Source organism: Rhinopithecus bieti, unplaced genomic scaffold (genome assembly GCF_001698545.2).
Source record: "Rhinopithecus bieti isolate Rb0 unplaced genomic scaffold, ASM169854v2 scaffold_41145, whole genome shotgun sequence".
In the NCBI taxonomy this organism is placed as follows: Eukaryota; Metazoa; Chordata; class Mammalia; order Primates; family Cercopithecidae; genus Rhinopithecus; species Rhinopithecus bieti.
The window spans coordinates 61,233-74,699 of record NW_016817055.1 but is presented as its reverse complement, the minus strand read 5'-3'; the positions used below and the strand labels follow the sequence as shown (position 1 = coordinate 74,699).

The 13,467-nt window shown below is 39.3% G+C and overlaps 1 protein-coding gene across 2 annotated transcripts in view; it reads left to right on the top strand.

Moving 5' to 3' along the window:
• The window catches only part of RORB (RAR related orphan receptor B), a 191,388-nt gene that overhangs the window by 139,768 nt on the left and 38,153 nt on the right, over nucleotides 1-13,467 (top strand). For both annotated transcript variants that reach the window (XM_017855784.1, XM_017855786.1), the window contains exon 4: nucleotides 6,211-6,612. In XM_017855784.1, the coding sequence (XP_017711273.1) occupies nucleotides 6,211-6,612 (402 nt within the window). The remainder of the gene's footprint in view (nucleotides 1-6,210; nucleotides 6,613-13,467) is intronic.

The window sequence follows — 13,467 nt, the reverse complement described above, 5'->3', positions numbered from 1 at the left end:
GGGGATCTGAGTTGATGATTTTGCACTTCATTTCTACCATATGGTAGTAGGTAACACATTAATTCACAGTGTCCAAAAAGCCCCATTAATAATTGTGCAAAGAGATAAGCCATAGGGTATTTGTTTTTGTTACTTCTTCCTACACTAAAAGGAAGTATCTTTCTGGAAGGGCAAGTCTGTGTCTGTGCTGGTGAACAGAATTATGGGCAAGAGATGAATATATGACCCAAGGCAGATTCAGCAGATTTAGTGACATCGGCCCACAAAATCTAGATGGTCTGAATCCCATAACATAAAAGAAATGTGTCAGGAGGATGGGAGGGTCATTTGACAGAGCCACAATTTATTCTCAATGAGGAAGGAATTCATTGCAGCACATAAACCTCTATGCAAATAAAAGCAATGTAGTGTCTAAGGACACTGAGGATTAAGAATAATGATTCATTTCAGCTTTAGGTCCAGAGACAATCCTGAGGCTGTCTGGGACATCTTCAAAAATGCCTCCTAAGCACATCTTATGTGAAATTTATCATGAGGAGAAATGGTCAGGGGTGTGGGTGGGGTGGGGAATCTGGAGAAGAAAGGGCTCAAGCAGAAGAGAAAACAAATGATTCTCTATAAGAGAAAAAGCTGCCTCTTCACTATATCACGCAGAGAAAGTTTGGTCTGAACCTTGATTAGAACGGGTGCCTCATGCCAAGTAAATTATGCTAATACCAGGGAAGCCGAATAGGTTTTCTCTCCTATTGATAAGTATTGCCTAGTATGTAGTATTGAATGATTCAAAAGCCCTGAAATTATGGTTGATTACCTATGTCTAGTAAGGAGTCAAGAATGAAAGGCAAGGTTATTTCTGAATCAGAAGAATCCCTACCTTCTTCTGATTCAGCAAGCATTTTTAAAGTGCTTTAGAAATTACCAATAGCCAAAGTGAGATGCCCTCATACCCAACTGCTTTCTACAGCCCCCTGCTTCCCTCAGAGATAAAGTGGCATCTTCATTTTGCTATATGCATTTGCTCTCTGTCGATTAGGCTCCAAGAATGTTTATTTCACCATACCTGGCTGTTTACTGTGGCCACTAGGAGACAGCTTAAAATAACTGTTGAAAACACTGGATTTTCATTCTCTCCTGAAATTTCACTGCTTTATTGGTGTATTAGCTATCGAAAATATATCAGTAGTCATCAAATTTATCAATAATGAATTTGTTCAAATTTAGCTTAAGCAAAGAATCAAAAATCAAATCCACTTGGAATACACATACTTGTGTCTTTATGTGTATAAAAAGGTAAAGGCACGTGTGCATGGGTGTGTGTGTCTGTGTGTGAACTGGTAGCATGCATAAGCCCACTGAATCTTCTCTATCATTTTATTTTTTTTCTTTTTCCTACACCCTTTACAAAGGAATCTTCAGGATAACTGTTTCCAATTGTGCTACTACAAATTGATACTCACTAGAATATGTCCTCCCGAGTGGCATGTCTCTACAAAAAGACAGAAATTGCCCTAAAAGGACAGGTTTCACAGATTAAGCTTCTTCTATCCAGAACTGCATTGCCCAATCCACATGTCACTATATAAATAATTTAAATGTAAATGAATTTAAATTAAATAAAATTTAAAATTCAGTTCTTCAGTCACACTAGCTATATTTCAAGTGTTCATTAGGAGCATGCAGCTTGCAGCTACCATATTGGAAAGCACAGAGAACATTTCAACATCACAGGGAGTTCTGTTGGAGAAAAAGAGGAAGGAGAAGAGAGGGATTTTAAAATAATGAATAGGCTTAGTTAGATTGAATCAGACTTCTAATACAAAGCCTACAGCACTAAAAAAAAAAGGTGGCAGAAGAGGCACATCTCTGAAGCTGAAAAGAGTTAAATTAAGACCAGTTTCACTGGTAAGCAGCAAAATGTAAATATAGAGAACTTTACAACCAAAGGTAGTAGATAAAATAATTTTAGAAATTTATAGAAAGTCATAGATGATAGTCAGTTGGGCTCTCTTGAAACCAAAAACACATGTTCATGTGTTATGTAAATAGAAATCTTTGAAGGAGCTATGACTTTATTTTCAAATATCAAAACTTCCATTCCGTTTAGAATACCACAATTCAAATAAATATAAAATGATTTCCTATACTTTCACATAAAATTGTTCTTTGCTATTATGGGATCAAAAGGAGGGTTAAGAGCATATCATAAGCAAATACCATCATCGTTGAATATTTATAAAGCACTTGCAATGTATACAAAATTGTGCTGGTTTCTTTAAGAGGTAGCAGTTTAACAAGAGGCTGTCTTTACAGTCAAGTGAATGTCATTAACAGAATAATTCAAGTTTGAGAGGGGCAAACAGTTAAAATATATGGCAGTCTGATTAATATGTAGTGATAAGAAGAATGCTAATATTTGAAATATTAACATGGCCTTTGTTAAAATAGTTCTATGCATTCAACAAATGTATTTACAAATAGTGAACATGAATTATGTTAAGAAAGTCAGTGGGTTTATTTTGGCCATGTACTGTAATTTTTTCCCAAATTTGTCACCACTCTTATTGTAAGAAGGGGCATAAAACTGAAACACTGACTCATCAATGTTTCTGAAATAAATGGAAAATTAATCATAGAATAGTATTAGAGTCATTGTCAGTGAAGTCTTTGATTTAGGATTACACCTGAAATAACTCTAAAATGTAGTAGTTTTAAGTTGCTTCTTTGAAAATATTTCAGTTGCTCAGTGACCTGATAAGTCAATTTTGTAAAAAATGCAGAGCTTTTCTTTGTTGAGTTTTTAGATGTTAACTGTGGCAGAAGTCTTCACAACATACTCTTTTGACATTGTTAGCTTGTGATTATGATGTCTGTAGTTAACAGCAGATTTCTGCGTACATCAGCAGCAGGTCAGTTCTATGGCTCTGCTGATTGTAGATGGCATTGCCTGGTATGACCAAGGAGATTTGGCTCTGCTTCACATATCCCCCAGCAAGTTTATCCTCCAGCAAGATAGCTCAGGCATGTCCTTGTCATGGTGAGGTCCACAATCACACAAGCCTTTTTCAAGTCTCTGCTGTGTCACATTTGTCAATATTCCATTGGTCCACAGTAGGTCACATGACCCTGGGCAGGATGCCTGCAAAGAATGAAAGAGCACTGCAAACTGACATGTGGAAGGGCATGGAAAGAAATAGATAAGAGGAATCAGGGTCATTAATGCAATCAGTCCTCCACAAAGTATATTTCACCTAAATATAGAGTAAACAGAAATCTAAAGCAAGGATTAATGGGAAAAGAGTTTAAAAAAAAAAAAAACACGTTTCTGTATTTATGTTAGAAGAGTTTCTTATTCTCAGTCTTTAATTCCTATAAATTTCAAACCAATAAAATGCAAAATTACTATACTAAAATAAATCAGAAAGTAGATCTACCCTAGCTAAAACAAAAAATCCTGATCTATAGCAATGGATACAAACCTTGTATTCACTTCCACAACTCTACAACAAAGAGCTATTCTGAACCTACCCAAACACAAAGGGCAGAGGGGCAGCAAATACAGAGCTCTCCTTTCCTGGGGGAGAAGGGGAAGTTCTTTCTGAATCGATATTTATAGTTGTTTATTTTTTCCTATACAAAAGGTGTTTTTCCCCTAGAGAATAATATGTAATAAATTGCTTAGAAAGATGTAATATAAAGATACAGAGGAAGCTTGCCCCACAAGTTACTGTAGAATTCGGTACATAGACAAACCGGAAATGTCACCTCAATTAGTAAGCAAATAAATTTGTCTCTGAGAATCAGAATCTAATAAAGGTAGTGTCTCTACAAACAAAGTTAAATACAATGATCTAAACAATTCAAGACCATATAAAACCAACCACTAAGATGGAAAGGGGAGTTTAGTCTGAATGAGTCAGATTGTTTGTCTTCACACAGAAAAAATTACTAGATAATTATCACTTCGTTTTCCTACTTAGGCAGCATCAGAAAGCCAGAATGTACGGTTTTTTGTTTGTTTTTTGTTTGTTGTGTTGTGTTGTGTTGTGTTTTGTGTTCTGAGATGGAGTCTCCCTCTGTCGCCCAGGCTGGAGTGCAGTGGCTCAGTCTCGGCTCACTGCAACTTCTTTCGGCTCACTGCAACTTCCGCCTGCCGGGTTCAAAGGATTCTTCTGCCTCAGCCTCCCCAGTAGCCGGGACTACAAGCACATACCACCACACCTGGCTAATTGTGTGTGTGTGTGTATTTTTAGTAGAGACGGGGTTTCACCATGTTAGCCAGGATGAGCTTGATCTCCTGACCACGTGATCTGCCCGCCTTGGCCTCCCAAAGTGCTGGGATTAGGAGTGTGAGCCACAGCGCCTGGCCCCAGAATGTAGGTTTTTAAGAAGGATTAAGAAGATACAGAAAGAGTTTGGCTTCTTCAAGCCCAGCCCTCACATCCACAATCCAGCAGGCAAGAAGGAGGAAAACATGCCCCAATACCCACAAGTGAATGCGACACTTCCATTTACTTCCCGTGAATCAGAACTTAATCACCTACACACCTGCCAGTGAGGGGGATGGGGAAGTACAGTCTCCACTCTGATCAGCCTATGCTCAGATAAATATGGTAGCTCTGTACCCAATGGAAAAAGAAAATGAATTTTGGAAGAATATTGGAGGAGAAGGGTGAATGGCAGGTCTTTCAGACTGTGGGACTCTCTTCTGTGTTCCCTTTGTGCTAGATAGTTCTTAAGCACTTCACCATTTAGATATTCTCAGAAGAGCATCAACCCTCCTGATTGAATCCAGGAACTGAGCCTTTTTCTAAACTCCATTTCCATCTTTCTCCATTCTCTGAGCTCCTAATACCAAGAGGTGGTGGGCATACCACCACAAAAGAACAGAAAACAGAAACTCAGACAGGAGCCTCCAAGTTTGCCATAGCCCCCACTATTAACATGAGCTGAACAATGCTAGATAATTCAGAGAAGGTAGTCCTGTGACTCAGGATGTTCACATCCTAAAAAGGCAGTTGACAATCTGTGAGGAGAAATGTCAATATTCACAACAGTTCAGGAGGTTAAGTATCCGAAGAAACAACACATTGAAATGAAAGCACCTTGATATTACTCTGTGACTACTTGCAGCACTTCTTCCTTCTTTTTCCTCAGACTGCCTGAGAATATTGCCAGAAGAGATAGGAAAAATAAAACTTGGGAGTGGTAAGCAAGTGAAGAAAAGATAGTTACTGTTTTGATCACTTGCTGGGCATCGGATGCCCCAAATTGCTATTTTCCAAAGATTCTTATCATTTTATCCCAAAAGCCAACTGAAGGCAAATGATGCCGTCACTTAAAATTATGTTTTATCACCCAGCCCCATGCCTTTGGTCTTACCCAACACACTATTTAGAAAATCGACCTGACCGGGTGCAGTGGCTCACATCTGTAATCCCAGCACTTTGGGAGGCCGAAATAGGAGGCTTGCTTGAGGCCAGGAGTTCAAAATCAGCCTGGGCAATGTAGTAAGGCCCCATCTCTACAAAAATTAAAAAAAAAAAAATAGCTGGACCTGGTGGCATGCACCTGTAGTCCTAGCTACTCAGGAGGCTGAGGCAGGAGGATTGCTTGAGCCCAGGAGCCTGAGGTTTCAGTGAGCTATGATCATGCCATTGCACTCCAGCCTGGGCAACAGAGCAAGACCCTGTCTCTTAAAGAAAATTATTGTAAAAAGTAAAAAGAAATTTAAGAAAGAAAACAGAAAATAGATTTGAAAGTGAAATACTAGGGTCCAATCTAGCGACCTAGTAATCCTAATGAATAAAAGTTAGTTGGTTAACATTTTAATAGTGGGTTCTATTGCTAATTTGGTATTTGGTTTTTTTGGTCTTCGGTATTTTGGTTTTTTGTGATTTTTTTTCACAGGTAAGAAAAAAAAGAGGAAAACATGCTTTCTAACTTCATGGCAATGAGAAATACGTAATAAGTTTTTCTATTTCTTCCTGGCTTAGATTTATTTCTCACTGTGGGCGTAAACCAAGACAGGAACCCTCTGAATACAACCTTTCCCCAGATGTGGAGTGGAAATGAATGGGTTCTTAAGTGATGGTGCTAGACATGTGTGCATCTGATGTTGAAGGCACAACCATCCCATGACCCATTGTACCTGAGGTGGTTAACACGAATGATAACCACAAGTGCTGTTTTCTGCTTTTCTCTCCAACCCAGCTGTGAAGTTTGGGAGGATGTCCAAGAAGCAAAGGGACAGCCTCTATGCTGAGGTGCAGAAGCACCAGCAGCGGCTGCAAGAACAGCGGCAGCAGCAGAGTGGGGAGGCAGAAGCCCTTGCCAGGGTGTACAGCAGCAGCATTAGCAACGGCCTGAGCAACCTGAACAACGAGACCAGCGGCACTTATGCCAACGGGCACGTCATTGACCTGCCCAAGTCTGAGGGTTATTACAATGTCGATTCCGGTCAACCGTCCCCTGATCAGTCAGGACTTGACATGACTGGAATCAAACAGATAAAGCAAGAACCTATCTACGACCTCACATCGGTACCCAACTTGTTTACCTATAGCTCTTTCAACAATGGGCAGTTAGCACCAGGGATAACCATGACTGAAATCGGTAAGTGGAAGTCTCCTCCCAGTGGCTTTTTCTGAGATTCTGCTTTGAATTTACCTTGGTCCTATTTAATATAGTCATTTTCTTAGATTTAAATTGAATTACTTGGATTCACAGCTTCTACTGAGAAAACAAATTTATTTTAAAATATATTCTAATAAATGTCATTTTTCCCCACCCCATAAAAGTTTATTTCAAGCAAAGGAAGAAAGAAGAAATTATAAATAGAAAGATGCTATCTGTAAAGAACAGATGCTATCTGTTGAATTTGGGTTCTCACTGAAGGAAAAATGTTATTGGTATAAACAGGGAAATTTCGGCATGTATTCAAAGTTGATGCTATTCAAAGTGAAATTGCTGAAGGATATAGAAACAGTGTGGAATAACCAAACGAACAGGGGCCCAACTCTTCCTCTAAGATAAATGGGGACAAACTTTAAGCAAACAGTATCTCAGCTTCCTTCTTGGTGAAGTCAGGGCGATAGACCAGAAGACCGCCAAGGCTCTTGTAAATCTGAATTCAAGAATTCCATATGGGATTCTGAATTACAGCAATGAAAAGAGTGTAGTCTGGAATGTTACGGAACACGAGAGTAACAAATAAGCTAGTCACAGGCATGATTGCATCAGAAAGCTGATCCTCTTTCCTCCGATTCCTAAGGAGCGATCTTCAAGAGTGCCCTGTCTTAGTCAAGCTCTCTTCTGACCCGCTGCAACTTTGTTTTACTCCATCAAACGCAGGAGTCTATTAAATGTTTAACCAGTTAATCTCATCAACTAACTGCCATAAAAATATCGAAGTAGGTTTATTTAACACATTACTCTCCTGGGTAACAGGGTGGCATGTTAACAGTAGCCTAGAAGAGCTAAGCAAACAGTGGCGATGTGATCCCAGGCTTCACTGCAATATTTAGTGTACTGGAGAAAGCAGGTTACAGCTCAGGAACCTTCGAAGGCTCTTGACATGTTACCCAAAGAGGTGGCGGAGCAGAGCGATTAAGAATTGTGCTACCTGAGTTTAAATCCTGGCTCTTTGGCTTATTATTTAAGCTGGAGCAAGTTTCTCAATCCCAGTTCCTTCATCTTTACAAGGGGGAAAGCACAGGTTTGTAGCTCACAGGGACATTGTAAAGCTTAAACGAGTTAATACATGTAAAACACAGCAATGTTTGGCACTCAGGAAGTGCTAAATAACTCTTAGCTATTACTGTTTTATGCTGCATGCTCAGTCACCTTCTCTGTCTAACCTGCAAATAGGAGCCTAAAGCCTACAAGTGTTTTAAATTAAGCTGCTGTGAACACATCATGAAATACATGGCCATATTCTTGGCTACTTGTACCATCTGGTTGAGGAAGAAGCGATGGTACACAGTTATAAACCTGAAGTGTTGTTTCTCCCTTTTAGCAATTCAGCAGGTGACAGTGAGTAACATTGTTGACAAAGCACCTGTAATGACTTTCACAGCTGAGAGACATACAAAAAAAAAATCGGGGCTGGGCGCGGTGGCTCAAGCATGTAATCCCAGCACTTTGGGAGGCCAAGACGGGCGGATCACGAGGTCAGGAGATCGAGACCATCCTGGCTAACACGGTGAAACCCCGTCTCTACTAAAATACAAAAAACTAGCTGGGCGAGGTGGCGGGCGCCTGTAGTCCCAGCTACTTGGGAGGCTGAGGCAGGAGAATGGCATGAACCCGGGAGGCGGAGCTTGCAGTGAGCTGAGATCCGGCCACTGCACTCCAGCCTGGGCCACAGAGCGAGACTCCGTCTCAAAAAAAAAAAAAAAAATCAACTATAATAACAAAAATAGTCAATTATTACTGTCGTCCTTAACCTTGTTTCTCCTATATCATGGGCCCTTCACACATTTATTTTTCATGAACATCTTAAAAGATAAATTAAAAGAATATTTCTGTTATACAGATGCTGAAACCAAGGCTTAGAGATGTCTCATAATTTCCCAGAGTCCTATAGTTACTAAATGACAGAGCCAGGGTTCACCTCAGACAGTCTGATTCCAGAGTCCCTCCACTCCTCTGTTAACCTGCTACCTTCCATGGGTCTCAATTCATAAACTGCATTGTCAACTAATAGGGATGGTCATTTAAAACAGTCATTCGATCTTTTCAAGAGGGAAAAGGCACCTTCCTTTGCATTTATACTACTTAATATCTAAGTTCCTGAGTCTACTATTAATTTGGGAGACATGTTTGAATCCTTATAAAACAAAAACTCGCAACAGTGGAGCAATCTTCTGCCCTGTATTCAAAAGGGGAGTCTTCTAAGAATTCATAAATCATAATTTTTTTATGATTTAGCAACCACAGGAAATATTATGGAAAGAGAACTACAGCCAAACCATCAGGTCTGGGTTACCCTGAACAAGTCATTTTTCCCCTCTGACCCTGAGTCTATCCTGTGAACTGATAGAACCAGACTAGAGAATCTCAAAATTTATCCAGATATTCTGCACAGACACTGACATGCAAAATAAACTCACATATATTTTTCTCAATTGTTTCAACCTCTAGTCTTTAGATATCTTTAAATATGTTTCAAATATTGGAGGATTTTTTCATCAGACATTTAGGGATCCAAATGTACCGTCCTGCCAGTGCTCTCAAATTTAGCAGACCCCTAAGCCTAAATATTGGCTTGGTTCACATTTCGTTAAAACAGCAATGCCACCTAGTGGGCACAAACACATTCTATGAGTGTTGAATCTAGGTACCTATGAAGAGCCACAATAGTGTCTTTCCTGTCTTTCCTGCACCATCCAAAACATTGACATTCATTTCACTAAAATATTAAATCCTTGACAGTATCACGGGGCAGGAAGGCATCTGTGGTATAGTGTGGTGGCTAAGAACTCTGCTTCTGGAGTCAAAGTGCCTTTGTTCAAAACTCAATTGTGCCTTTTCCCTTAAACAATTCACTTAACCTCTCTGAGTCTCAGTTGTCAACTTAGGGCAGTAACAGTCTTTATCTGTGTGTGTGGATTAAATGAGTTAATATTTATGAGTTCTTCGTACAATACCTATCATGTGTAAGCACCATTATTATTAATAATATAACTGATATTTTAATTGACTACTACTTAATATCACTGGTTATTGCAAATATAATTACCTTTGATCGAGCACCTACACTGTGATGAGCAATGTCCTATTTTAATCCTCATAACAATCCCATTATGCCTGTTATGTAAGTATTTGTGTATTTATTTTACTGATGGAAAAATCGAGGCTTAGAAGTTATATAACTTGTAAAAAACAAAGAACACATATGAGCCCATAACTGAGTAACATCAAAACTCATTCTTCTAACCATTATACTGTATTTCCTCCCACCAATGGCAGCTCCTCCCAAGCTGACTGCTATTCTCACAGCAAAACAGGTTTGGTGTTTGCTGCCTACCTGACCTCCTTCTAGGCGCTGCAAACTGGAGCTTTCAGAGTATGCACGCTGTCATTTTGACTTGATTTGATTAATGGGCATCTAAACCAATCTGGTTGGTGGCAACTTGCCATAGAAAAAAACCCTATGCATATAAAACTGAAAATCGGATTTTGCCACATCCCAACTGGGTGAATTTGAGATTATGTCACACCAAAAAAAAATTTAACATCATCGTTGGCTACCGGAAGTCCTGATCTGCTTCCTCTGGATTCTAAGAGAATAATGAAATGTGTGCAACTAGGTCATTATGCTTCTGATATGGGGTCATCTTAAAAGCAGATCGCTTTTGAAAACCAGTTTTTAGGTCAGTCCATATAGAATAGATATCAAGAGTTTAAAATATTTGATAAAACACGCATGTAAAACCATAACACAACTGTATAAGCAACTGCATGCAGATCCCAAAAAGTCAATTTTTGAATATTAGCAGAGTCAGGAATATTCTCCCGAAAACCAAACTTGTCTTACTGAAAGTTCACCAACGAAACTACAAAATTCCTAGGTTAAGGCCCCTCATGATAATGTTTGATATATGGAGAAAAATGTAGAAAATCCTTTCACGCATTTTAGTGATTTTGAGGCTCACACCAATTCCTTCAGGTGTGCAGTGAAGAAACCATTTCATTGTACAGATGAAGAAATTGAGAGTCTGAAACAGTGAGTGATGTTCCTAGGATACAGAGTTAGTTACGTGATAAAACTTGAATTCTAAGGTTAATGTTAAGTCACTGTCCTAGACTGCCGGGCATTTCTTCAAATACCTGTTTTTACAATGTGCCATACACTCAGGAAGAGCAGAACAAGGTTTCTGCCCTCACCATCTAGGAGATACCATGAAAATGAACAGTCATGGCAATTCACCACATCCTATAGAATACGTTCTGGGCAGGATGCTACCACATTCTTCTGGAGGTGAGGGAGATGGCAGGTATTGATCAACCTGAGCCACATCTCTTATCAGGAATGTTTTATTCCCCTACTTTTGAGGGGAATAAAATGTGGATAAGCAAACAGAAAACCATGAAACATTTCAGGAGTTACATTCTTGGGTTTTCTAAAACTGTAGGAAAATAAGCCATGAAATAAAAGAATGGCAACAAGTAAGCTGAAAATTAACATTTAGACAGCAATATTAATGGGTTTAGCTGGAATTTTACTTCAAGCTGGCATGATGGATGTGTTATATCTTTAGGGATAAAATTTTGCAGTGGTTGGTGGCAAGGGGAGGAAGCTAGCTAAAAGATGCTCCGTAAACATGCAGAAAAGGAAAGTAGAACATCTTGTCTTTGCTCCACCACTAACGAGCTCAGATGAGTTGGGGAACTCTGCAGGACTAATACTCTTAATGAAAGCTTATTTAAGCTGGAAGTGATTGACAATGTATCTACAAGATCCCAGATAACAAGACAATTCAAACAGCCAAACAACATGCTTTTTTATATGTAAAAAATCCATCAAATTAGCTACAATGCTAAGGGTATACATTGCCTTTTACAAACATTACCTTGGTTTGCTCTTCTATTCAGTAATTTTCTCTCCAGATAAAGACAATGAAATGTGAATTAATTGATCTCTTCTTGTATAGTCTTTAACATAGACTTATTTTCATATTGCTTTTGTGTTCTATTTATAGAACCTGAAATGTTAAGCATCATAAATAAATATAAATCTCTTTTTTAAAAATTCACCTATTACAGAAACTGAGTATTAATAGTTAAAGGAGATTACAAAGAGGTATTGGCCTGAAAGCAATCTAGTCCCTGTAATGTACTACCTCATTCTAGTAAGGCTACATAAAAATACAGAAGATTTTACTAGTAGTGTTTTATTTTGCAGAATTCTATTAAAAGTGGTGGTGTTTCAATTGTGGCTTATCAAGAACCCCAAGAAGATGCTTTGGTCTTAAAGCAGCACCTTTAATGGCATATGCTTTTAAGGATAAATATCTTATACTGTTTAAATCTATTATGCACATCTAACTACCCATGAAGAAATGGTGCAGAGAATAGAACTTAACTCTTGCTATATATTTCCTGTGTCCTGTGATAGAACCTGTATCAAATACAGGTGGGCATTCCATTTAGAAGTAACTGTCCAATACATCATTAAAACAGATAGAAGTAGACCAAACTAGCAAGAAAAATTATTTGAACAATATGGGGACAGGAAAATTCAGTGTTTAGCTCTTTCTTCCTTGCCTTGAGAGGAGACATCTTGTGAACTTTCATTATCATCTAACCCCTCTCTCACCCCCACCCCAACCACACACCCTTTGCAGGCAATTTAGGGAAAGTACATTGAGACTGGAGGTCCTAACTCTGCATACTAGCCACGTGAACGTATTCAAAATTAGTCCAGCTGTCTGAGATTCTGTCTCACCATCTGAAATATAAGACAATTGGACCAAATGACTTTTAAAGACTATGGTTCTCTCACCTTCCAGAGAGCTTTGGTCATGTGCATTAATATTCCCCCCTTGTTATAGCCACGGACACAGACAAGAATAGGGTAGAAGAGAGGAGAGTACTGGGAAGCAACTAAGCAATTCTGAATGATGCTGAATAACTTGTCTATGGCAGTAGCCAGCACACCTCCCTCCTGGAGAGCAGGACAATACTCGGGGCTTTCACTGAGTGAAATGACAAACATGCAGTTAACAACCCACTGCCAAGTCAGAACTGTACACCAGCCTCTTCTCTCCATCCACCCTCCAAAAAAAAAAAAAAGAAATCAGATTAAAATGAATGTCAAAGACAACCAGGAGCAACTCAAGGAAAGGCTTGTAGCCAATCCCAAACCACTCCAAGTTCATGTACAATCCAACTAAAGAGTGAGCTGCTGTACAGATGCAGCTTTCGGGCAAACACACCTATCCTCCCTAGTTCAGTACAACCTGATCACTTCCAAGCTCCTCTTGAAGAAAAAGCAAATATGTTCATAAAATGAAGATAGGTTCTTTTTTTTTTTTTTTTTTTTTTTAAGCCGAGTCTGCCTATCACCCAGGCTGGAGTACAGTGGTGCAATCTCAGCTCACTGCAACCTCCACCTCCCAGGTTCAAGCGATTCTCCTGCCTCAGAATCTCGAGTAGCTGGGATTACAGGCCTGGCTAATTTTTTTATTTTTAGTAGACACAGGGTTTCACCATGTTGACCAGGCTGGTCTCGAACTCCTGACCTCAGGTGATACACCCACCTCAGCCTCTAAAAAGTGCTGATATTACAGCCATGAGCCACCACGCCTGGCAGAAGATATGTTCTTGACTACTAAGGAACCCACCTACCTGGGTCACCTGGATCATTGGAAAGGGGCTTACTTGACTCTTCTGAAATTTTAACACCACCATGTTCTGTGTCAACCCCAGAATATCTCCCAAAGCCTACTTAATTTCAAAATTCTG